This window comes from Hyaena hyaena, unplaced genomic scaffold (assembly GCF_003009895.1).
Source record: "Hyaena hyaena isolate Hyena2069 unplaced genomic scaffold, ASM300989v1 scaffold_211, whole genome shotgun sequence".
Classification (NCBI taxonomy): Eukaryota; Metazoa; Chordata; class Mammalia; order Carnivora; family Hyaenidae; genus Hyaena; species Hyaena hyaena.
Genome location: NW_024080847.1, coordinates 1,214,859 through 1,240,357, shown reverse-complemented (window position 1 = coordinate 1,240,357; position 25,499 = coordinate 1,214,859). Strand labels below are relative to the sequence as shown.

Below are 25,499 nucleotides of genomic sequence, written 5' to 3'. Positions count from 1 at the left end.
CCCCGAATAAAAAGACGGAAAAGAAAGGGACACCTCTGTTAGTAGCCTCCTTCCTTTTTCCTCCCTTTTTCCAAACTTGCTGTCTGATCTACAACTTTACAGTGTGTGTGAGTGTCCGAAGGGGAGCACTCTCCCTTACCCCAGGGAAAGTAACTGCGGGATTCTCTTTCCTTTCTCCTGTGCACACGCACACCCCTGAGGCTCCAGTCTTTGTCCCCTGGGGCCCAGGAGTTCTCAGATCTCAGAGAAGCCAGACTTGGAATCAAGGCAGGCAGCTGCTCTCAGGATCTCAGGATTGGGGGAGAGGGAACAGAGTGGGCCCCTGCTGTCTCCCCATCCCCCTTATGTGGAGCTGGGGCCCAGGCCTGAGTAGGGGAAGGTGCTCTGTAGGCTGATGGCAGAGATCGGGGTGGGTGGCTTGGAGGAGGGGGCTGGGGCCCTGTGCGCTGACGGGTGGAGGATGGCGCCCACCCCATCCATCATTTGGCAGCCACTGGCCCTCAGGCTGACATGGCCATTAAGGCCTGGGACCAAGTGCTCAATCTCTTCCGAACCATCGCCCCCAACCTCACCCTCGCCCCTGGCCCACCTCCTCTCAGAACTCAGGAGTGGGAGCGGCCACTGGGGGTGGGCGGTGGGGAGACAGGCCCTTGGAAACACACAGAAACACACAAACGTGGGACACTGCAACAGCATAGGGTCACCCAGGAAGCCACACAGATCCATCCACCAGGACAAAGAAACCTAGAGTCACAGATGGAGAGGGGCCACAGGAGCAGCGATGTGGCACAGGTGACCAGTGGGCTCCCCGTGGACCCTTAGCACCTCTCTGTCCCCCCTCTCCCCATGCCCTCCAATACCCTCACACTACTCCCAACTCTGCTTCCAGCAGGGACAAAAACAGCAAGTGGCCCAGCAGAGTGAGGGAAAAGAGTTCTTCTGGAGTGAAGGGAGAGAATTCTCAGGCGGGAAAGAGATGTAGGGAGATAATCCACTCTCTCCCAGCAGTTTTCTGATCTGCTTCCTGCAAAGGCCCTCATCCACCTATCTGTGGGGAGACCCAGGTGATTGTGGGTCTGCCTAGGCCAACAAGAAGGGAAGAAAGAACACTGGCTGGTTTCTATAGGCCCCTCAATCTCTATGTGATCTGGGCCACGTCCTGGGCCTCTCTGAGCCTAAGAGTCTTCACTGTTACAAATAGGGCAGGTGAAGAAGGGGTGGACTGGAGCCAACACTGATGGGTGAACGGGTGGTTTACATGTGCTGTTGTATTTACTCCTCACAGTACTCTTAAGAGGCTAAAATTAGTTACTTTTACAGACAAAAAAAAAAAACAACCAAGGTTTTTTGTTTTTTGTTTCTTATTTAAGTAATCTCTATACCCTACATGGGACCCGTTGAGATCAAAAGTCACATGCTCTTCCGTCTGAGCCAGCCAGGCACCCAAGGTTTAGGGAGTTTAAGACATGAGTCAAAGATCAGTGGTGGATACCAGCCAGGTCCCCTTTAACTGCAATCCATGTTCCTCTCAAGGGGCTGTGGCTTTGGGGATGGCTGGCCGGGGACTGGGGACCTTTCAGACTTTGAGAGCAGCCCTGCATGCTAAAGTCGCCCATCTGCATCCCAGTGTGCGCCTATATGCCCCCTGCCTGTGCCCGCAGATGTGGGAACCTCCTTGATGGGTAGAAGGAAGCTCAGGGCCACCTCCTTCTCCTAGCTACCTTTGACCGCTCCAGACATTCCCTGTCTTTCCGGGAATGTTTCCACCTCTCATTGAGAAGCAGCTGTGGGGAGGGAAGAAGGGAGGGCAGGCCCAGGATTCAGGCCTTGACTCTTTGCCCCGAACTCCCAGGACCCTCAGTTTTCCCATCTGTAAAATCAGGATGCTAGTAACTGTCTCTCACAATCCTTGTGAGAAGGAATCATGGTGCTTGTAGAAACAGGAAATGTTACTGGGTCTCTGCTTTTGGCCAGGTGCTGGGCTGAGAGCTTTAGAATGCAAGGTCAGAGGCGTGGGACCACCTCTAGGCCCCGCTGAGTGGCTCCCAGTTAGGTGCTGGGCAAGGGGCAACCATTTTTGCTGTGGAACAAACAGATTAGAGCCTTTCTGGGTCCTGGGGAAGGAGGTCCTGCCCTGCGAAGTTTCTGTCTAGGGGAACACAGAGGTCATTCATGTTGGTGGGGCTGGGGTGCAGCAATTTGTTTGGTCCCCGTGAATAGCTCCTCTGCTCTGCTATCTGAGCTGGACCCTAGCTTCCCCAGGGTCCTGGCCTGGAGGGAGATGCCAAAACAGGTTTCTGACACCACCCTCCCCAGGGGCAGGAGGGAAGGCATCACCTCCTCCCCTTCCCTGCCAAGGTTTCCTGGGGAAGTCTAGGAAATGTGGGGGAGGAGGGCAGTGGGGTGGCCTCAGGGTCAGCCTGAAGCTGCCCTTTCTCTAGGGCTGAGGGGAGAGGGTGACATAGGGAGGGGCCGCACCCCAAGAGGGCTCCCAGAAGCTGCTTCCAAAAAGTTGAGGAGGAGGAGATGCCCTAGGACTGGGGCATTAGGAGGATGGGGCATTAGGGGGTGGTGGTGTGATGTTGGGGGGTTAAGGGACTTTTTGTCGGTGTTGAGGGGCTTCCGTTGCTGCCCCCCCCCCATAGAACCCGTCTAGCCCTGAGTCTCAGCCCCTCCCCCATGTCTCTCCTCCCCCTCCAGGTCCCGCTAGAGCGACATGATGGTGGAATCCGCCTCGGAGACAATCAGGTCGGCTCCGTCTGGTCAGAACGGCGTGGGCAGCATCTCCGGGCAGGCCGATGGCGGCGGCGGAGGTGGCGGGGCCGGGGCCGCGGGCACTGGTGGAGGCGGCGCGGGCAGGGAGGCAGCCGGGGGCGCGGACAGCAACGGCGAGATGAGCCCCGCGGAGCTGCTGCACTTCCAGCAGCAACAGGTAGGAGCAGGCACCCCTTCGCAGCCCCTGGGGAGAAGAAGAGGGGGTCAGTCTGGCCTCTTCCCTCTCCATCCTGACACGTGGGCCCCAGGCTTCCTGCCAAGCAGCCTCACTTCCAACCTTCTTGAAAAGGTCCAGCCCCTCCAGGGACTCCTGTGCCCTCCCACTCTCGTGGCCACCTTGGGGCAGGCAAGGTGAATGGAGGGCTCCTGGGAGAAGTGGGACCCGGAAGGGCCCCGAGGGGAGCTTAGGACAGTCTCAGAAAGGCCCACAAAGACAGACACCTGGGCGGTGTTGTAGGCCAGAGAGTGTGCGCCTAGGAGGGCTGGGCCTCTGGGCTCTCCTCCTGGGCACCGGCTTCTTAACATGGCTGGGAGAGGGAGACCCCTGCTTCAGGTGCTCCCTAGAGGGAAGGGGCTGTGTACACACCATCTTCACTTTATTTGTGTTGTAAAACATTCCCCACCTCCATCTCTGCCTGGGCCCCTGCCCCAGGCTGTGAGGAAATTAAACTTCCAGGCACCAGAGTCCAAAGCAGCTAGGAAAAGGTCAAGAGCAAAAGGCAAAGGCAGGCCTCCATTTTTAGGGCTTAGACTGGGAATCCCTATCTGCGTCCCCCTTCCCTTCCTCCCCGCTCTGCCCCACCCTCCGTCATTCCCACCCTCAACTGCAGAGTTCAGGAGTTCAAGACCAGCCGCTGAAGTTCGAGAGGCCCTGGGGTGGGGAGCCTGGTTGGCTGATGATGGAGCAGAGGCCCCAGGTCCTGGCCCCATGGCCCCACCCCTGGAAAAAAGGAGAATCATGCTTGACAAGTTCAGGAGAACCGGCCCAGCCAGCCTCAGCCTTGGGATTCTCCTCTCATTTGACTTCCTCCAGGCCCACTGGCGGCACTGCCCCTTGGGGGCTCTGCTGGGAACGTGGAAAAGTCAGGTCCTGCATGTAGTCCCCGCCCAGGGTCCCCGCCCGGGCCTCAAGTGTGCACAGGTGTGTACCCATATTGCTCTCACGCTCTCTCCCAGGCTCACGCTGGGGCTCCTCCTTCCACACCGTGGCCCCTGAGGGGCCCTTTCCCACCACACTGGTGGAACTCGAGGTCAGACTGGAAGCAGGACCGCCAGAAGCCCGGCACCCCGTACTGAGTCGCTCAGCCACCACTAACACAAACTGCACAAACCCGGGTTCAGTCCCAGCCAGCCTCCTACCAGCAGTGTGACCTTGGCCAAGTCACGGGCCCTCCCTGAGCCTTGGCCTCCTTGATACCTACAGTACAGGGTCTGTAGGATCAGGTACAATTTGAGTGTGAGATGCCTGTACACACTGAGGGGTTGATGTGGATACCTACAGAACCGAGGACTTTAGACATCGCTTCCTCTTGTGAACTGTGGACATGGGAACAGGAAGGACCTGTCCCCTTTCCCTGGGGAGATAGCCCTGCGGAGTTTGCCAGCATCTCCCAAGCCTTTCTAAGCAGGATCTCTGTGGAAGAGACCCTCAGAGTCTGTGCCACCTACTGGGGACAGAAGGTCAAAGGGCAAAACCCTACCCCTTAGGAAAATAACAAACACACCCCACCGGAAGTCTCCAGGGCCACCCATTTTATACAGCCACCTCTCCCCCTCTCTCACCTCTGTGCACACAGAGCTCCAGTGTGGTGGGGGATGGGATGTGGGGGGAATACTAAAACCAGAAAGTGTCTTTCATTTATTTTTTTACACTATTTTTTTTTTAATTTTTTTTAATGTTTTATTTATTTCTAGGAGAGAAAGAGAGAGACAGCGTGAGCAGGGGAGGGTCAGAGAGAGAGTCACAGACTGAAACAGGCTCCAGGCTCTGAGCTGGCAGTCAGCACAGAGCCCGACGCGGGGCTCGAACCCACGAACCGTGAGATCATGACCCAAGCGAAAGTCGGACGCTTAACCGACTAAGCCACCCAGGCGCCCCTTTTTTACACTATTTTTAATGTTTATTTATTTTTGAGAGAGAGAGAGCATGAGTGGGGGAGGGACAGAGAGAGAATGAGACAGAATCCGAAGAAGGCTCCAGACTCTGAGCTGTCAGCGTGGAACCCAACGCGGGGCTTGAACTCACAAACCGTGAGATCATGACCTGAGCCGAAGTCGGACGCTTCACCGACTGAGCCACCCAGGCGCCCCTGGAAAGCCTCTTTTAAAACAGTTAACTTAAAACTGCAGCGTAAACACAGATACCTCTATGACTGGGGAGATGTGCGGGCTGGGGAGAGACCGAGCTGTCCGTACTGATCAGGTTTCTGCATTCTGCATTGCACACGGGCCATGGTTCGCCATCTATATTCCATGTTCTAGTTGTTCCCTGTTTGCTTTGGGGACTGTCCCAAAGTCCTGGAAAATCCTATATCTGTTTCATAAATAAACTGGGGTGTAGCTTTGGAGGCAGGCGGATGGCTGTTTTATCCATTCGGGCTCACTGTGGGCCTGAGGCCCGGGGCCAAGGAAAACATTTGAGACTTTAAAAAGGTTCTCTTGGCTCCAAACTATGAGAGAACCCTGCAGAATTAAAATTATCAATGTTTCGATTGAAAGGAAAGTCTGTGGACGGCCCTTCTATCCCCAATGTATGAGCGAGGCTTTGGGGAAAGCCTCAGGGGTAACACTCCCTGGTACCCCCAACAACAAATGTTCCTGATTGTTTGTGGGGTAGAATAACTGTAGGAAAGAAAGCCTGGCCCAGTGGGTTCCTCCTCCCTCTCCTCCATCCCATCCGGGAAGTCCTTCGAGGACAAACCAACAAATACCTTGCCTCTGTCTGATGCTTTGGGTCTTTCTCGTACATGGCGTCATCTGATTGCCTGGCCAGCCCTGGAAAGTGTTGTTATTATTATTCCCATTTCAAAGGTGAGGGGGCACTGGCTGGTCCCGGTGACACAGGACCAGCTGCAGCTAGACCTCAGGTCTCCCAGTTCCTAGTTCAGGGCACAACACAGCCTCCTTTTGGCTGCTACCACCCTCACACAGTCCCATGGAGGAAATGGAGGGAGTGAGGCCTAGAACGTAGTAGGTGCTAAGTTAAACGTCTGTTGGTGAGTGCATGAGCGCATTCCCATTCCCTACCCTGAAAGCTCTTAAAAAAAAAAAAGAAAAGAAAAGAAAAGAAAAGCAACACTGCCAGCCTTAAGTAGCCACTGTAGAGGGAGGTTGGGGGTGGGTGTACAGGCTGTGCACTGGTCCCGTTCCATCTCCGTGGGCCTCCAAGCCCCTTCTCCCTCTTTCCATCTGCCTGTTGGTCTCTGTCCCTGCACTCTGGGTAAACGAGCCCTGGAAATGCAGTCTTAGCCTTTGGGAGTAATGAGTTGACAGAGGAGAGCGAGAGAAACAGGGCAAGTCAGAAGTCAGGCCAGTGACAGGACTTCAGGCTGAAACAAACAGTGCTGAAGAGGGTGGCCGCATCACTTTGGAACAAGAGCAGCCACTCGTTTCCATGCAACAGCAGGCCAGGGAGCTTGTTTAAACAGAGCCTGGGGCCGGGGGTGGGAGGTGGCATGGCCTGGCTGCCAGGCCCCATCTGACTAGAGAGAGGGTCCCTGGCTGGCTGCCCCATTTCAGCAGTCAAGGCCCCAGCTTCCAGCTCCCTCCTCTCAGCCCCCTTATGGATGAGTGAAAGAGCCACTGCCACCTCCACTCTGTCCTCAGGGCTTTCATAGGGCCTCCAATCCCACCCCCTTATGGAGAACATACCCTAAGAAGAAGGGCCAGAGCGCAGTAGGCCTTGGAGAGTGCATTCATTCATCAGACAAGCATTGAACCTTATTTATACTGGGCACCCTGCTGGCCAGCTGGAGGTGATGGTCCCCAGCTGCTATTAAAGAATACCCTGGACCCAGCAGACCCGCTGGCTGCCTGCCCTTCCATCCCCTTCGTTCAGCAAGGCAAAGCCTCCCTCCTCATCACTCCTTCCTCCCTTATTTCCCCTGCGATGGCTTTGTTCTTTGAAGGTTGCCCTTGCATTTTCTCCTAATCTGATGTCACCTGTATGAAATGCTCCCTGGGTGTGTGTATTTGGGGGGGGGGGGTATTTTCCCCAGGGACTGCATGGATACCCTTTGAGCTCTGTGATGGGGGGGCTGTGAGGGCTGGGACGAGTGTGGGAGGTGGAGGGCCCACAGAGGTCTTGGGGACAGGCGCGGCTGCTCTGGCCCAGGCGAGCTGGACTTGGGGCCGCGAGGGCTGGGCCAGGCGGGGTAGGGGCTGGCGGCCACGCTGAAAGGCGTCCTGGGCCTCCGGAGCCTGCCCTTCCATTGTCCTCAGGTTTCAGGGGTGACAGGTCAGCGAGGGTCACAGGAGGGTTGCCTAGCGTCTGGGAACTCCCACCGCAGTTGCTGTGGCAACTGAGGCCAAATCCCACCCTGTTCACATCCTATGAGGAGATTCAAAGAGGTTGGGGGGCTCTGCACATTAATGGGCTTTTAACTCACCCCCTCCTAAGAGATGGGGGGGGTGGCTAGGGCGAGGAGGAAAAGAAGAATGGAAGACATTTTTGTTGCCCTCCCCCATCTGGCTCTCCTCTGCCCAGGCTACTTAGGGAGATGTGGTGGAAAGGGGGGCCTTCTAGGGTGAATTAGCACACACGCCCCCACCTCACACACAGTCAGCAGGGGTCTTTAGTCTTCAAGTCTGGGGCCCATGTCTCCTTGGGACTCATTGCCCCAGATTCTACTCTTCCTCTCTGGTCCCACATCTTCTGGACTCTTCTTTTGGTAGAATGAGCTCCTCCCCACGAGGTGCTGGGGGCCTGAAGGGAGAGTTGGGGCCCCAGCGGCCCAGAGCGGTGACTTAGGAACTTGTCAGTGAGGCCCTTGACTCTCCCACAGCTGTAGCACAGTGCATGGAAACTACTTTGCGCCGTGGCTGGCGAATAGAAGGCCGGTGAGTGGGGCTCGGTAGGAAGGCAGCTTGTGGGGTTGTGTGGGGACAGGGCCTTCACCCCCTTCTTATACCCTTCCTGGCTTACTAAGCTGATGGCCACCCTGTTTTATGTGTCTGCCTCCAAGTCTCCCAGGAGGGTGCTAGGGCCAGAAGGGTGGAGACGGCAGAGAAGAGGCCCTGGGTCCCTGCTTTGCTGGGACTGGGAGGGAGCCAGCCCACTCTACCGCTAGCCTTCCCTTCTGGTATGGAATTCTGAGAACCCCCCCTTTCCCGTGCCAGCCCCCCTTTATGCCAGGGTTCTTGTCCGTACTGATTGGGAATTTGGAGAGGGGAGAATTTGGGGGAGGCATGGCCGAATGTTTCCTCTTCTGAGAGTGAAAGACTAAAGCGGGGAGGGCCACACCCCAGGGCCACCCCTTGGTGGGTCAGGTAGTTTTGTACCAGGGGAGCCCCTTTACTCTGAGAAGCCCCAGGGGGAGTCCTTGGGAAGGGACTCACATGCCCCTACGTGCCCCACTCTGCGCTCCACACTTGAGCCCCTGGTAGAAGCACTAGTGTGAGGGTAGTGCCCCGGTGCACAGTGGCTCTGAAGGCAGACCTGGAAAGACACCCATTTCCAGAGACCCCGCGGCTGCTGCGGGTCTGGGAGGCATCCCAAGGGATCCATCGAGCGCCCCCGCGGAGCAAGGAGGGACTGAGGGAGCCACAGAGGAGCCCCTTACCCGTTTCAGAGCAGTTGGGGTCACTTGTTAATTCTCATCTCCTGGAGGTGGGGGGCCCGTTCCTGGTGCTGGTGGGGAAGGGGGCCTGAAACCCGGCTGTGCGCCCAGGCTCTGAGTCTCCCACCCACGTGGGCCTGCTTGTATCAGTGCGTTGCTGGTTTTCATTTTAATGGTTCTAATTTGAGAATGCGCCGATGTCATTTTTACGAGGTTGGTGTAAAAAAAATTTACAGCCTTTCCAAAAAGCTTTTTTTTTTTTTTTCCAAGGGAAAAAGGTGTAGAATCACTTCGGGGGTTTTATGGTCTCCTCTTCCCCATCCTCCTTGCCCCCCTTCTCTGTGTCATTTCATTTTTATGTCTCTGCTGGAGGGCAAAGCAGGGCTGGCAGAGAACCTAGACCTCCCTAGGTCAATACCTTTAGTGGTAGGGACCACTGACCTCTGACCCCTCTCCCTGGGCCCCTTCCCTCCTCTCTCTGGCCTCAGATGATTTGCATTTCAAGCAGTGGACCAAACAGTGCTTCCTGCTTAATTCAAATCAACAAGTTCTTATTAAGCACCTACTGTTCACAATGAGTGGGTTATGTATCTACCCTTAGAGATTATATCGCTTCCTGCTTAAAATCTTCCAGCAATTTTTCCTCAAGCATAAAATGAAATAGAAAACCATTGTCAGGGCACCTGGGTGGCTCAGTCAGTTGCGCATTTGACCCTTGATTTCCGCTCAGGTCATGATCCCAGAGTTGTGGGATCCAGCCCCCATGTAGGGCTCTGCACTGAGTGTGGAAACTGCTTGGGATCCTCTCTCTCTCTGCCCATCTCCCCGCCTCACACACACACAGTCTCTTTCTAAAATGAAAAAAAAAATTTTTTTTATTTAAAAAAAAATAAAAAGGGCAGGGGCACCTGGGTGGCTCAGTCAGATGAGTGTCCAACTTTGGCTCAGGTCATGATCTCACAGTTCATGGGTTTAAGCCCTGCATCGGGCTCTGTGCTGACAGCTCCCAGCCTGGAGCCTGCTTTGGATCCTGTGTCACTGCCCCTCCCCTGCTTGTGCTCACTCGCACGCTCTCTCCCTCTCTCTCTCAAAAATAAAAAAATGTTTTTAAAAGAGAGAAAGACCATTGTCCCTCCATGATCTGGCTCCTGCTCAGCTCTGGGACTTGCTCCCATGGCACTCAGCATGGCTCTACTGGCCTTCGTAGTTTATAATGCTCCAAGCTGAGTCCCATGTCAGGGCTCCTGCACCAGCTCTTTTGTCCACTGCGAAGACTGTCCCCTGAAAGCGTTCCCTCCTCATCCTCACAGAGGCCTTCCCTGTCCACACGACCTAAGTAACCAGCCAGCCATTCTCTGTGTGACACTGACCCCCATCTCTTCACCTGCTTATCTTTGCTTTAGTGTTATGTTTCATCCCATTAGAATGTAATCCCTGTTAAAGCAAATACCTCATGTCCCCAGTGTCTAGGACAGTGCGAGTGCCCTGTGGGGCTTCTCAAATACTTGCTGAATTATTGATAAGTGAATAGAGCCATACTATGGCCATTCGGGGGGACAGGTGATGGGCTTTCCTGGGGCTCTTTGGGGGTTTGGGATAGGCTGACCCCCCCCCTTCCCCTACCTCCTCATGCCCCTTCCCCTAAATCTAGCCAGCCCCAGTCGAAATTCAGTGTCAAGATAATTTCTATCTCAATTTTGCCAAAATTAGCTATATGCAGACAAAAGAAAGTTCGGAATTTATTTTGGCTGCCCCTCCCCACAATCCATATGAAACCAGAATTTGCTAGAAGGTCCTCCATCTTGCCTGGCCGCCCCTGGCTCCTCTTCCCTGCACAGAGCCTGTTCAGGTTCTGCTGCTCCGGTGTGACTTCGGGCACGTCACTGCCCCTCTGTATCTCCACTTCCACCTCTGTGAAGTGAACTACAGCTATGCTTTACAAACCATTTAGCTTAAGATCCATGGTAAGAGATAGATTTTACATGGAACCCTAGCACACAGGGCTTCACAAGACAGTGCTTAAACTATTATGCTTTCTTATATGTGAGTGTATGCGTCCCTACTTTTTGGACCCACTAAATTGATATTATGATCCACCATTAGCTCATGAGCAGCAGTTTAGAACACGCAAGACCAGATCGCTGTAACACTTCCAGCCTTACCAGGTCTGGGTGATTTTGTTGCTCCATTCTCAAAGTTCAGCCCTTCAAGCTGACCTCCGAGCACCACATCCCTGCCCGCCTGATCCTCAGCCTGGGGAAGGGGCCAGTGAGCAGCCCTGCACCTGGCTTCCCTTGAGAGGATGCCTGTCCCTCCCCCCTGAATTCCCAAAGACAGAAGTGAGGGTGTGGTCTCATCCTGCAGAGACCCTACTGCTCACAGACTTGTTTTTCTTTTCATCACAGCCCCCCACCCGTGGCCCTCAGAGCTCTGGCTTCATTCCTCTCCATCCCCAGCAGCCCTCCCTGGATGCCATCCGTTATAAGCCATTTGTTCCTAATTGTGGAGATCCTGCTAATGACTTCTGAACGGGCGGTGTGGGGAGGAGAGTTCGCCTTCATTAGCAAGACAGTTCTTAGGCTTGAGGGGGAAAGGGAGTGGGGGTAGTCTGGAGGAGGGTCGGGTTAGCAAGTCCTGCTGGGTGGCACTGGACAAATGACCGGGAGCTTCCTGGGAAGGGGCAGATTAATAGTAACCACAAAAGTTAAGGTCCACCCAGGACCCACTGGGCGCCAGGCACTGTGCTAAGTACTACATGCTTCACAACAACCCCAGGGACTACAGACAGGGTTTCTCCTACTTTGCAGAGGAAGACGCTGAGGCTCAGCGAGGTGAAGTGACTTACTTAAGGTCATTCAGTGTGTGGTGGAGCCAGGATTTGCATCCAGAGGTCCAACCCACATCCATGAACTGAATGGCCTGGTACTGCCTCTTTTTAAGGAAAACTAAACCTTATCCCCCAAACCACAGAGCTGAAGATTAGGTTTTAGGGCCAAGGGGTAGAGAGAGGAGAGAGAGGGCCTCTTTAGAGGCCAGATGACTCCCTGTTTTCTCTTCTGCCCCTGAACCCCCTCTCCCTCTCTCTTCCTTCTTCCCTCCCTCCCAGGTTTTCCATCATGGCTTCTCCTTGGAGTGGGATTCTAAATGCCTTTTCCCACCCAAGGCTGTATCTGGATATCTCTGGCTCTCAGGGAAAGGACACTGAGCCCAGCTTTCCGAAGATTCCTGTCTTGGTCCTGTCTCCCGGCCTGAGCCAGTTTTACCTCCCCTTCATACGTAGAGAGCAGAAAGCACACAGGCTTAGGGGAGAGATTCACAGCCCCTGAGGGACCATGTACAAGATCACCAACGGCCTCCAGTGGGTGAAGGGGGCTGGTCCGTCAGAGGTTGTCCAGACTCCATTTCCTGGCCTTGGGACCTTGGGTCTCAGTTTCCTTGTCTGTAAGATGGAGACAGCGACCCGGGCTTCAGCAAGATCTAGAAGGCCCTATACAAGTGCCAGCTCTGTCCACCCGCCCTGCCCCACCCAGTCCAGCCTAGACCAAAGTGAACTTGGCAGGTGTGTGTGCTGCTGGGGAGAGGGCTCACAGGTACATTTCATAACATCTGTGTTTTCAAGGGTGCTGTGACCTTCAAGGGGGCTATGATGGTCGGCATCATCAGAGAAGGTGGGCTGGATCTGTCTGAGGTTGGGGGTCATTGGTGTCCACAGCTCTCAGCAGCAGGCAGTCTGGTGATGTCATCAGGCCTTGGGACCAACAGCCAGTGTAGAGGATGCCTGGCGTGTCAGAGTGGTGCTGGGACTCAGGTTGGGCTGTAGAAAGTCTCAAACCTACCTGATCCCTTGGGTGACCCCCCTGGAAGAGGGAATCCTGGGCCGGAGGGGCCCCCTAGCTTCCAGAGCACTGTCCCCAGCTGGGGGTCTGGATGTGTGGACAGCGGTGGGGAGTGGGGAACTGAGCAACACTGGAGGACACAGCAGTCAGGGCCTTGTCCAGGCCAGCTGGGGGTGGGGGGGTGGGAGCTTGGGCCCCAAGTCCAAGGTCTGCCCATCACCCTTAACTCTGGGAACGTACGGCGTGATTTTTAGGTGGTACCCACACCACTCTAAATCAGGTCAGGGCTGGGGTGCTTGAGTGGCTCAGTCGGTTAAGCGTCCGACTTAGGCTTAGGTCATGATCTCACGGTTTGTGGGTTCAAGCCCCGCGTCAGTCTCTGTGCTGACAGCCAGCTCAGAGCCTGAAGCCTGTTTCAGACTCTGTGTCTCCCTCTCTCTCTGACCCTTCCCTGCTCATGCTGATTCTGTCTCTCTCTCAGAAGTAAATAAAACATTAAAAAAATTATTTTTTAAAAAATCGGGTCAGGGCTGAGCTCTGTAAGCAAATTACAGGAAATGACCTTGTGTACCAACACCTCTCTGTCTCCTCTGAGCACAGGGCCGGTGGATGGCGGGTGGCCATGGGTGTAAGTAACTGAATGAATGAATGAAGTACTTGCAGGCACTCTGACCCTAATGACCTGAGGGGCCCCTGTGGGCCCCTCCAGCCTTTCCTGCTGCCAGCCCAGGAATGGCTTCAAGATCCCTGGGCTCGCTGGGCCGTTTCACTCCTCTGTACGATGGGCTCGCTGCGCCAGCCTCCTGGTCTACCTCACAAACCCGCCCTTGGGGACCCGAGGCAGTGCCGCCGGCACCTTCTCCGGGCCGTGGTGCACCTTCTCCGGGCCGTGGTGCCCTGTGCTCAGCTCTGCTCAAGCTCTGAGGGGCGGCTGTAGGCACAGACCCGCAGCCCTGAGTCCCGGGTCCCAGGGCGGGCCTGCTTCGGCTGGCTCTGTGTGTGTCAACACCTAGCACAGCCCCGGCACACGGCATGCGCCCAGGAACGGGAGGGAAGAAGCGAGGGAAGAGTGGGGCAAGCTCCCTGTCACCTGGGCTGCAGGGGAGGCCCAGGGTGGAAGGAGGGCGGGAGGGGGAGTGAAGGGCCTGTCGCAGATTGAGACTCTAAGGGCTGTCGTTTTTCCTTATAAATCTTGTAATTTCGTGCTTCAGGGGACCACAAAGCAAGAGAGTCTGTAGGGAGTGAATCCAACTCCCCCCAGCTTCCCCTGGCAGCCCCTCCTGCACCTCCCCTCTCCCTACTCTGACCAGCTTCCCCTCCCCTCTGGGTTGCCTGGGCTGGCTAGCTTCTCCAAGCCTTCCTCTCACCCCCCACCCCACTTGCCCCTGACCTCTGACCTACCTCTCTACCCTACCTCTATTTCTGGAGGACAGAGAGCATTTGTCTGACTCCGTAGACCCAGGGTGGAGGGGGGGAGGTCCCTAAGGCAGATAGAGGCAGAGGCTTCTTCCTGATGACTGTCTGGTCACCTCCCTCCCTTCCCTCACCCCATCTCCCCCTTTTCAAAGCCCCTGAGAGCCTTTTGACTCAGAGAGGTCAGATTGTGACTTTCTGAAGTGAATCTTGGAGAAGACAGTGCAGGCCACCTCTCTAGGGGACTGGGGGGGAGGTGCTGGGGAAGGTCTAGGATCTGAGGGGGGGCATCGGAACTCCAGGTTTGCTGGGGGGCGTGTGCCCATAGATACACCAGTGAGTATTTGGAGACCATGCTAAGGGGGGCTAGGTTTAAGCCTGGGGATGGCTCGGCTGTTGAATGGCAGTAAAGGGCCGTGAAGGCCATGTGTATACAGGCAGTGCGCCCCCCGTGAGTGTCTGCTGGGTGCTGAGTGTGTATGCGTGTGTCCATATTGCACTGCACAAGGTTCGCCTCATGGCAGTGAGGCCAGGGAGCAGAAATCCACGTGAGGACAAACAAGTGTGTGTGTGGACAGAGGTGAGGGAGCTGCAGTGAGCATGCTTCGTTGCACTGGGCAGGAGGCCGTGCCGGGTGGGGACCAGCCAAAGGAGCTGAGGGAGAGAGCCCAGGAGGAGACTCCCAAGAACGGACGGGAGCGGACTCTTTGCAATGCCACCTTGGTGCCAGGCATGGGTCCTTTCACCACCCCTGGTGTTTCAGAGACGGGCAGCGTCCGGTTTCACAAAAGAGACAGAGTAATTTGCCCAGGGTCATACTGCTGGGAAGCAGCACAGCTAGGGTTCAAACCCAGGGCTCTCTGATGTCAGAACCCCTATCAAAGGCCTGGACATAAGTGCCTGGGGTGTCACAGGAGATCTTCGTGGAATCTGGGGGGTTGTGCTCCTGGAATGTGGATTCAGGACAGGTCCCCACGTCCCCTGCCCCTGAACTCCCCATCTCTCCCCGGCTCCTGCCCAGTGACCTAGAGTTGAGCGATGGAGGGCCTGGCCGTCCTTACAGATGGAGAATTTCCTGGGCCTGCCTCCCTGACCCCTTACTCCCCCACCAGACCTCTCACTGCTCACCTTCCAGGCTCACAGATGGGCCAGACCTGCCCTCCCCACCCCTGCAAACTCCATACCCTGTGGGCTCACAGTCGTGTCCAAGCCACCAGGGCCTCTGAGCCCGGACCGCCACCATTATGTTGGAGCTGCTCGCCAGTAATTCAGACACGCCCTTGAGTTTCTGACCCAATTCCCCCATACCATGAGGCCCTGTACCCAGATCCCTGAACTCAGAGAGCCGCACAGCTCTCAGGCCCGGAGATCTTGCCCTCATCCCCTCAACTCTGAGTGGTGACTCCAAGGAAATGCTCCTCCCACAGCCTCCAGCCCCGGCCACCCAGCTGAGGCCTCCTGGACGTCAGAGCCTCCCTCTGACACCTGGCTGTGTGACCCTGGGCAAGTTACCTTACCTCCTGGAGACTCCATGTCCTCAGCTGCAGAATGGAGCTGATAATCCACAGCCTCACAGGCAGGATTCCATGAGGTCTTGTGTGCAAAGGGCCTGACACGTAGCAGACGTGCGAGTAGTACCTACTGTTAGTACCTGGAGTCCGTCCGCTGCACTTTCCCCTGGGGTCCTTTCTTGGCCACCGTCCCTTCCATTTGCTGCCCCCACTGAGTCCCGGTAAAACCTCTCTGGTTCCAGAGTCAAGACCTAAAGGCCTGGCGCTCTGGGCACTCAGAAACTCCTACCTTGAGCCTTACCTCCCAAGCCTGAGTGGACCCTGGGACCTGCTCACTAACCCCAGGACCTTCCACCCTAGCCTGACCTCCTCCCCTTTGCCGGACCCTCCCTGAATCCCAGGTCCTGCACTGACCCCGGAGCACACGCGCTGGGCCCTTCAGGCCGTGTGGGAGTGGGTCAGCCTTGCGCTGACAGGCCTCTGTCTTGTAGGCCTTGCAGGTGGCCCGGCAGTTCCTGCTGCAGCAGGCCTCCGGCCTGAGCTCCCCGGGCAGCAATGACAGCAAGCAGTCGGCCTCTGCGGTGCAGGTGAGGAGGAGGAGGGTGTGGGCCAGGGATCAGGTCGGGAGGGGGGCACTGGGCCCTGGGGGGGTGCAGGGGGAGGGCCAGTGGGAGGATTGCTCTTGCCAGCCCCCGGTGCCACAGAGTGGGCAGCTTTCTGGAAGCAGATGCAGCCAGCGTGGGGTGGAGGAACCTCTCTGTCTCTTGTTTCCACCTGATCACCCAGGCCTTCCTCAGCTCAGCCTCTTTGTCTGTGGCTCAGAGTGTGTGTCTGCACTCAGCTCTCTCTGCTGGCTTCCCTTCTCTGGCTCTGCCCTCGGGGTCCCTAGCCCTTCTCAGCTTTCTGCTTCCCTGTCCTTGTGGGTCACTCAGCCTCTCCCTCTCTCCCCAGCTCTCTCTTAGATCTGAGGTCCCCACGTGCCCCCCCATCTCTCACCCACCACCTCTGTCTACCCCAGTTTCCTGTCTCTTGGTGTCTCTCTGTCTCTTTTGTTTTCCTTTGCACAATCTGCCCTTTTTTCCCCCCTCTCCCTTCCCCCAGCTTGCCGGCCCATCTGGCTGGCTGGGGGAGGGGAGATCTGTGGGAGGTGGGGGGTGGGGGGGGAGGGAAGCCGGGCCTTCTGTTTACCTTTTGTGTCACAAAGAACTTGGGAGAATTGCGGTCTAGTCTGGTGGGTCAGGATTGGGGCAGCCAGCTCCCCCCCCACTCCGCCACCCCTCCCCACAGCAGCAGGGGAGGCTTGGAATTGGGGAGAGGATTAAGCAGAGCTTTGAAAGGAAGTTTATCCAGGGGAGGAAGGGTGAGCACGATCCTGAGCTAGAAGCTCTGGAGTTTGGGGAGGGGGCTGCTCAAGGAAGGAGGGGAGTGAGGAGGTAAGCAGGGATGTGGTGCAGGGTGCTTGGAAGACCCAGGACAAGGCTTTGTCCAGAGGGTGGGGGTGGGGGAAGATCCCTGTGCTCTGAGGAGTATCTGAGTTTTATGTCAAACAAGCTTAGGTTCCAGAAAATGCTCTGAAGAAGTTCAAGGTGACAGATGTGGGGCCTGAGCAGTGGCCCCCTTGTAAAGTCTTGAACCTAATGAGACACCCCTCAAGGGGGAGGAGTTGGGTCAAGATGGGTTGTGGTCTGGGTGGAGAGGTGAGAACCAAATCTGGAAGGTCAATAATGGGCAGAGGAGAAAGTTCTCACACTGGAATGATGAAGAAGGTTCTCATGCCCATGTGGTGTCCGGACAGGGTCTCTTTGAATTAGGCATCCTCCCTTCCCCCACATATTCCCTGGGTCTGAAGTGGTCCTCTGGCTACTGCTCTGGGTCATCCTGACCCTGGGCCCTGCCTCCCACCTCCTTCTAAAAACAGGCAGGGTGGGCTGGGGAGTGTTCCCCCAGCCAGAGAGGGCCTGCTGACCCAAAGGTAAGAGGGAAGGAGCTAGATGGTGGTTGGAGGGACCGAGGTCAGGCATCAAGAAGGACTTTACGGCCGGCTATGAGGTGTAGGAGATCTGAAATAATTAAGGGGGGAACGGACACCATGGAATCTTCCTGAGGAGAGCCCCCTCCCCCAAATAAAAGCAACCCTGGATAGCTTGGCATAAGAGGAGGACGTTTTGGTCAGAGGGACAGATCCTTTTCTCGGGCCTCCTCCTCCTAATGACTCCAACTGAGTCATCCATTCATCAAATACTTAGTGCTGACGAAACCAACAACGTTTACAGAGTTCTTACCATGGGGGTAGATGCGATATGCTTTCCGAGTGTCCTCTGTCTCCCTCCATCCTCACAATCCTGTGAGGTCTACGGATGCTATTATTATTAGTCTCATCTTGCAGATGAGGAAACCTTGGCCCAGATAGGTTAAGTAACGTGTCCAAAGTCACACAGCTAATGAGGATGGAGCCAGGATTTGACCCCAAGCAACTAGCTCCAGAATTTAAACTTAAACGCCAACACTGGGACATGGTGTGTGCTTTGCACAGTACTGAACACCAGTAATCCCCAGGGAGGATTTTCTGGGCCCAGGGAGGTGGGGTTCCTGGGGCCACGTCTGCGCTTCCCCAGAAGCCCGGAGCTCTCACTGTTGGTCTTGCTTCTCGCCCAATCCTGGATACCTCCCTTGCCTCTCCTCTCTACCCTTAAGTTGATTGTGTCTAAGGAGGTGAACCTTCTGTCTCTGCCTGGGTCCCAGGGCCTAGAAATAGCTTTTCTGTGAGTGATGTGCTAAACAAAGGGAGATAGACAGCAGCCCTTTTCCAGGGGCCCACACATGACACTGCTCTGTTCCCCATCTCGAGACAGGATTGGCTGCCCCGCTCACCTCCCCGCCATGTTCACAACTTCTCTCCTGCAGCCAGCTTCACAAGGTTCTAGAACCATCGGAGTCTCCAGCTCTAGGCTGGAGATGGCCTAGCCTGGGCCCCAGCCTGGGCCCCCAGCAGGGAGAAGTCAGTTATAGAAAGCAGCAAAGGTAGCTGGGAGTTTTGGGGGACAGAGCGGGATGGTAGGCTAGGGCCAGGCCTCTTAGCTCTGCCCATCTTCTCAGGCCACCCCCTCCCTCCCTCCCCCAGGCTGACTCTTCCAGAATTGCTGGAAGTTCATCTTGTGTCCCCAACACTTCTTTCTTGCTGCAGCTTTATCCCAGAACTAACCTGCGGACTTCCTGTTGGTCATTTGCAAGGGAGTTTATTCTAAACCAAGCTCTGGCCTGTCTGGCCTGGTCTCTCCAGCAAGCCAAGGACCTCAGACCCCACTTAAGAGGGCGAATTTAGGTTCTTGATTCTAGCACCAAATTGCATCCATGGGGTGCACAACCTCCCAAACCCTCAGGTCCCAGATAAGCTGCCTCTATGTCAGGCCCCCCAGCCCAGCACGCTGTAATCGCGGTGGGTGGGGGACTCAGGGGCCTGGGCAGGGTCCCCGAGGGAGGGGCTGGAGGCAGCCGTCGGCGTTTAGCCCAGGGCTCACCCTGCCAGGGCTTTAGTAAGCATTTAGCTGTCCTGGCCACTCTCCAGACAGTGACTCACGGGCCTTGCTGAGCTGACAAGCTGACAGTGCCTATCCTGACGCATCCCAGCCTGGTGAGGGGTCAGCACGGACACCAGGGAAGCTCCAGCTCAGTCCTCAGAACCCTAAGGGGCCCTGGGGGGAGGTAGACGGGGTCAGGCAGCTCAGGAGCGCGGCATGCGGCAGCCACTTCGCTGACCTTTCTTGACCCCCTGGGCCCACTGGACAAGTACACACAAGGTAATCCGTCCGCATCTCTGTAGCCGCCTCTCTGGCCAGCCGTTGGGCCAATTGGCAGGAATGGTGGAGGCCAGGGAGGCCTTCCAAGGTCATCTCTTCCATTCCCCTGCGTCCAAGTAGGAAAGCCCCAAGGAAGGAAATGCCACATCCTTTCTTGCATGCCACTCACCGTGACTCACAGCCCCAGTGACTGGAAAGATCCCTGGTGTCCGGTCTGTCTCTCCCTGCCTGGGCCGTGTCCATCCCTAGTTGAGTCTTCCCTGGGAACGACAGGCCCCAGACTCTGATCCTTGGGGACCCTTGCCATGCAGTACCCTTCCGGGGCCCCTGGTGGGCCTAAGGGGCAGTCATGGAGAAGAGAGAGGGGAAGGAGGAGAAGAGAAGAGAGAAGAGAAAAACCCAGAATGTTTTTAAAAGTAGTTTTCTCTACATTTGTGTGGAATTTGATGGCCTACAGATCACTTTCACGTACCCCTTCTCACATCGTGCCTTTGAGGAAAGGGCAGGTGATGTAACTCCTCTAGGCCTCAGTTTCCTCATCTATAAAATAGTATGAGGATTAGAACCTTCTCCCTGGGGGTGCTGTGAAGACTTGTGAAATAACACACACAAAGGAGCCAGCTTCAGAAGTTTCTAGAACTTAGGGTCTGGGTGCCTAAAGGCACGTAATGAGCAATTGGAGGTCTGGGAGAAGGTGAGATGGGGTGATTTCAAAGGATGGTCAGTGTCAAGGACAGGAACTTAGGTCACCTGCCCCAGAAATCCAGGACTGAGCTCAATACCACCATGGTGGGCACCCCCATGGGAGGAGGGAAAAAAAGGACAGCTGAGCCACCTCCCAGCTTTGAGGACATCCCGCAAGCGGGGTGGGTCTGTGCCGTTGTCTGTCTCCTCGGCCCCGGCCCCTCCAAGAGTGAGGACCAGAAGACCCCTACAGCCTGGCTTTCTAGAGGTGCCTCCAGATACACTTGTAAAAGGGGAGGTCGGCCTTTGGGTCTCCAGCCCCATCGACCCCTCAGTTCCCTGGATATGTTCGGTTTCCACACACTCTTCCAGACCTTCCTCAAGACCAGCTCTGGGGTAGGGAAGGCAGTGTGGGACCTGGAGACACCAGGAGCCGTTGGGTTCATAGACCTGGGCATGAATCCCCATGCTGCCATTTAAGGTTCCTGGGAGCCTTCATTCACACAGCATCACAGCTAAAGAGCTAGGGTGTACCCCTCCCCGGGCTGTTGGCACAGAGATGGCCGGGATAAAGGAGAGGAGCCCAGGGTGGGGGCTCAGCCACTAGTTGTTGTGGGGGGGGGGTGGAGGGAGAAGAATTGGGGGCACTGGGACTTCCCCGATGTCCCCAGATCCACCACACCTCCCCTGCTGCTCCTCTGCCAGGGGATTCCCTAATTGGTGGCTTGAGGCAGAGTACTGCCCCTGCCAGGGATCTGCAAGGGAACCAGCTCCTCTCCCCTGCCCCACCCACGAGGCTAGGGGGAGGTGACAGGGCCACAAGTCCCCTGAGGACATAACCTGTCATGTCCTGCCCGGGACAAGTCCCTGCAGAATATTCCTCCCTGACTGGGCTGCCTGAACCCCTCCCTCCCCACCCCTGGGCTGGCAGAGGGGCCTCTGATCTGCTGGGGAAGGTATTTCAGCTCAGGGGTGCAAACAGTGAGTGCCTGCTGTGTGTGGGAAAGGGAAAGGGGGGGTTGCGGGGGCGCTTCTAGGGCTTGGCAGTGGGAGGGGAGATTAGACAAGCTGGGCTCAGAGTGGTGGGGTTGGCAGAGAGCCCCACCAGGGCACCTGTCCTGCCAAAACAGCAGGACAAGACAGCCTGTCCCCCCCTGACCCCCCCCCCCCCCCCGGCAAGATGACTGCCCAAGCCTGGGGATTTCAGGGAGGTGGGGCTGGGAAAAGAATGATGTTACTGCTTCTCCAGAAACTTCTTGCTGGTAGCTAGGTCCTTCAAGCTCCCACACAGAGGCCTAACCCAGGGCAGGGGATAGAAGGCAGCTCCACTTTGAGAATCTTGCATATTCCTGCTGGGAGGAGCCCTCTCTTGTAGTCCAATCCCTGTTTCACAGTTGAGGAAACTGACGCCCCAGAGACAGCAAGCGATTGGCCTGGAGGTCACCCATCAAATTCATTCCAGGGCCAGGAGTAGCAGCAGTAGTGCCTCCCAACTCCCTGCCTGGCGTTCTTTCCAGCCCATTTTGACTTAACTATGCCTGTACACACCGGGGAAGGCACCCCCAGGGCTTCAGCTCTGGGCCTCTGCATGTAACGTCTAGACAGGTGTGCGAGAGTATGTGACGTGTATGTGATCAGAGCCGGAGGCCCCATGCCATGTGGGCCACTTTCTGAGCCCCTCCCCCAACTGCAGACCACCCCCCTGGCCAGGCCCACCTTGTAGACAGTGCCATCAGACTGGACTGAGCAAGACCCGGATTTGGCTCTGTGTGGCCTATCCCCTGAGGGAGAAGCGCTGCATCGCACGCACAGGTGTGGGTTCTCCTGACCCTGACACTAGGGTCTGCCGTTCCTTCTCTGGAGACAGCGCATCGTGCAATGATAGCCAGCCCTTAGGAGCGCCTGCCGTGTACCAGGTCTGTTCTAAGCATCACCTCGATCCTCATGATAGCCACAAGGAGTAGGCACTGCTGCTACTTCCTGGTTCAGCGACCAGAGAACAGGGAGCTAAGTCACTTGTCGCAAGACACCCAGCTAGCGGGTGACAGAGTCAGAATTCGAACCCAGGCTGTCGCACTCGGGTCCATGCTGCCATACCGTGGGTGGGATTGAGGTGAGCAGGCTAATGGGGCCAAATCCCACAGGTGCCCGTGTCGGTGGCCATGATGTCGCCGCAGATGCTTACCCCCCAACAGATGCAGCAGATCCTGTCACCCCCACAGCTGCAGGCCTTGCTCCAGCAGCAACAAGCGCTCATGCTGCAGCAGGTGAGTCTGGCCCCCGGGCAGCTGGGAAGCCCAGGAGGGGAGGGTGGGGCAGGGCAGGCGCAGGCTTCCCATCTCTCACCCTGTTTACTGCCAACATCACTGCGGGCCAGAACAGTGGCGGAAACCAGAGAGACTGCCCGGGCTGGACTGATCTGCATTCCCCCCGGGGCAGCTGGGGAGAGGTCAGAGGTCAGGCCTCTCCCACAGCAGCACCCCTGACTCCTCCTTGTGCCGGCCCCACCTCTGTATCCAGAGCCCCAGGGAAGGGCAGAGCACTGGAACATCCAGGCACCTTGTCATGACCTATTCAGGAGACCCACCAAGCAGCAGCTGCGGGGGGGGGGGGGGGGGGGGGGGGGCACTCTCTCCCCCACTGCCTCCCCTTCCAGGCCCTGCTGGGGACCCTCAGAGACAACTAGGGAGAGCAGACCTCTCTCTGTGTCTGTTTCACCACCCCAGTGAGACTCTCCTTCTGCCTCCAGGAGCCCAGTTAAGAGCAGGCTGAGGTTGCACTAGGGTCTGCAGTCCCCTGCCCATGGTGACCCACTCCCACCCCTGCCCCCCCCCCACCCCCAACCCCCCACCCAGCTGCAGGAATATTACAAGAAGCAGCAAGAGCAGCTCCACTTACAGCTCCTCACCCAACAGCAGGCTGGGAAGCAGCAACCCAAAGAGGTAAGGGGCGTGGGGGGCAGATGTGCCCTTGTGTTGTTGGGTTAATGAGAGCAGAAGGCTAAGCCCCGGGTTCCACTGCGCACAGGCGTGAAGATGCATGTAGATGCGTGTATGTGAGCATCCGACAGTCCTTGCTCAGGATCAGTTGCTTTATTATGGGGAAGCTTCCTGCCTACTTGCGCCCACCCCCCTTCCCTAGCCCAGCCCCAGCCTCGGCCACTTGCGATATCCTGCCCTTTCCCTCCAGAGAACTCCCCAGCCTGTACCCACTCGCCTCATCTGAGCCACCATGTCTCCTGGGCTTCCATATCAGGCCCCTTGGCTCTCCCTCCATGTCCTAGACATGTGCCTCCCTCCTGCTGGCCAAACCACAGCCAAGTCTTGAGTTGCTTCTTTCCAGAAGCCCGCCCTGCTGATGCCTAGTCATTGCCCAAGGCCCCACAGCCTCCCCCTCAACCGTCTGGGTCTAGTAATTGTTGCATTCTCTGCATTATCTCTAGGCTGGGGTTATTGAATAGCCAGCCCCCCACACCCCACCCCCAGGGCAGGCAGGCAGGCAGAGACGTCCCTGGTCCCTGCCTCCCAAGCACCCGGGACATGCTTGACTCCTGGGACTCAGAAATGACTTGCTGCTGGCCTGACTTGTCAGTGCCTGTGTGAGGAACTGAATGGGGGCGGGGGGGGGGGGGGGGGGGAGAGACAGGGCGAGAGCAGAGCTCCAGTTCAGTGAGCTAGTGTGCGCCTGAGCAGTAGCGATGGCTCTTCCCTGGGCCTGGGTCCCAGTGACCAGCTGATGCTGATCTTCGAAAGTCTGGTCAGACTCTTTGATTCCCTGTATCTAAGAAGCAAGAGAGAAGCTGGAGGGGGTAGGCCCCCTCCTCGGCGCAGAAGGGGGGCACCGGGGCATGTGGGAAGGGTGCCCGCCAGGCGGGAGTGGCCCCGGAGTCTGACAGGCTCATCGATCATTGTGATGAGAGCCCCCCTCCCCATTTCCAGGCGAGCACAGCTGCGGTGCGGGGAGCCGAGGCAGCGGAAGGAGGGGGGCGGGAGCAGGGAGGGCGTCGTGCTGCGTGTCTGGGTCCGCTGTGTGTGTGTTTGCGCGCGTGCGTGCGTGCGTGCGTGTGTTTACTGCGAGGAGGCATGCAGCCCTATGGAAGCTGGGCCGGGAGCAGAGAGGCGGCAGCCGCGGACGCCGCTCCCACAGCTCCGGGGGCCGACAGGCCCTGGGAGGGGGTGGCCGCAGGGTGGGGGCCAGACGGCTCGCCCTCCGCTGATGGCACCCCTCTCTGCCCGCCCCCTCGGGCCCCCCACCAGGCACTGGGGAACAAGCAGCTGGCCTTCCAGCAGCAGCTCCTGCAAATGCAACAGTTGCAGCAGCAGCACCTGCTCAACCTGCAGAGACAGGGGCTGGTCAGCCTGCAGCCCAGCCAAGCCTCAGGGCCCCTCCAGACCCTCCCGCAAGGTGAGTGCCCCTCGCTCCCTGATCTGCCTCCCCTCCCGCTGTCACTGCGCTTCCCCTCCCCGGGGATGAGGTGGGAGGTCCCCCCAGGGGCAGAGATGGGGGGCCCCTGCCAGCCTCCTGCCTTTCTGTCTCCCGCAGCAGCTGTGTGCCCGACAGACTTGCCCCAGCTGTGGAAGGGCGAGGGTGCCCCTGGGCAGCCCGCCGAGGACAGCGTCAAGCAGGAGGGGCTGGACCTCACTGGCTCAGCCACCACCGCTACCTCGTTTGCCGCCCCCCCTAAAGTGTCACCCCCCCTCTCCCACCACACCCTGCCCAACGGACAGCCCACTGTGCTCACACCTCGGAGAGACAGGTGCGGGGGCCCAGGTTGGGAGAGGGTGCTGCACACCTGCCCCCCAGGGCGCCCCTGGAGCCCCAGGGATGGGGGGGAGGACGTGGAGCTCGGGACCGGAAGTTCACCGCTCTCCCAGGGCACACAAAATTCTCCGTCTCTGGGAAACCCATAGCAGAGACAGAAGCATCAACAGCGGGGGAGTGGGGGTTGAGCTGGGCCCAGGGCTGTTGGAGTCCTTAGGGTCCCTGACCACTGCCTCCGTCCTGCCCTCCCAGCTCCTCCCATGAGGAGACGCCAGGCTCCCACCCCCTGTACGGACATGGAGAGTGTAAGTGGCCAGGCTGTGAGACCCTGTGTGAAGACCTCGGCCAGTTTATCAAGTAGGTGTCACCCCCACTCTCTGTGGCCCCCCCCCAGCAGCAGCCTTTCCATGGGGCCCCTCACCCCCCAGCCTGCCACCTAGCTTGCCCCTTCTTGGGCCTCCAGCCACTAGCTGTCCTGCGCTCCTCACCCCTGGGGTGCCTAGCTCCTTCCCGCCAGCTCTGATCACTCCGCCCCCCCTCCCAGTATGTTGCAGGGCCTGCAGCCTCTGTGTACCCGATCCCCAGGCTGTCAGAGCCCAGCAGGGTGGGGGCGTGAGGAGCAGGAGCGGACTCCCCCGCCACCCTCCTCAGCTGGACTCCCCCGCCACCCTCCTCAGCTTCCCCCAGACTCAGTCCTGGAGACTGATGGCCTGGTGACAGGCCGGAAGGCCGGTGGACAGGCAGGGCGGGAGGCGGACAGGCGGCTGGCAGCAGGCGGCCAGCTGCCACAGCCGTGCCAGGCTCTGTCACTGACTGATTAACTCCGCTGTCTCCCAGACCCTTGCAGCATCAGGGTCAAACAAATTGTTTTCACGCTTCGTCAGAGGTTTACTTAATTAGTTCATTTGCAATTAGATCTCTCTGTAGCTGCGATTTTAGCAAAGA

The 25,499-nt window shown here is 57.4% G+C and overlaps 1 protein-coding gene across 7 annotated transcripts in view; it reads left to right on the top strand.

Moving 5' to 3' along the window:
- FOXP4 (forkhead box P4) overlaps positions 1-25,499 on the top strand; it is a 52,005-nt gene that overhangs the window by 15,360 nt on the left and 11,146 nt on the right. For 4 of the 7 annotated variants that reach the window (XM_039242684.1, XM_039242682.1, XM_039242681.1 and 1 more), the window contains exons 2-8: positions 2,701-2,932; positions 15,804-15,899; positions 21,938-22,060; positions 22,649-22,735; positions 24,050-24,197; positions 24,336-24,549; positions 24,807-24,911. In XM_039242684.1, coding sequence (XP_039098615.1) covers positions 2,717-2,932; positions 15,804-15,899; positions 21,938-22,060; positions 22,649-22,735; positions 24,050-24,197; positions 24,336-24,549; positions 24,807-24,911 — 989 coding nt within the window. In that variant the 5' untranslated portion in view covers positions 2,701-2,716. The remainder of the gene's footprint in view (positions 1-2,700; positions 2,933-15,803; positions 15,900-21,937; positions 22,061-22,648; positions 22,736-24,049; positions 24,198-24,335; positions 24,550-24,806; positions 24,912-25,499) is intronic. The other 3 variants (XM_039242685.1, XM_039242683.1, XM_039242686.1) reach the window with 2 other exon arrangements.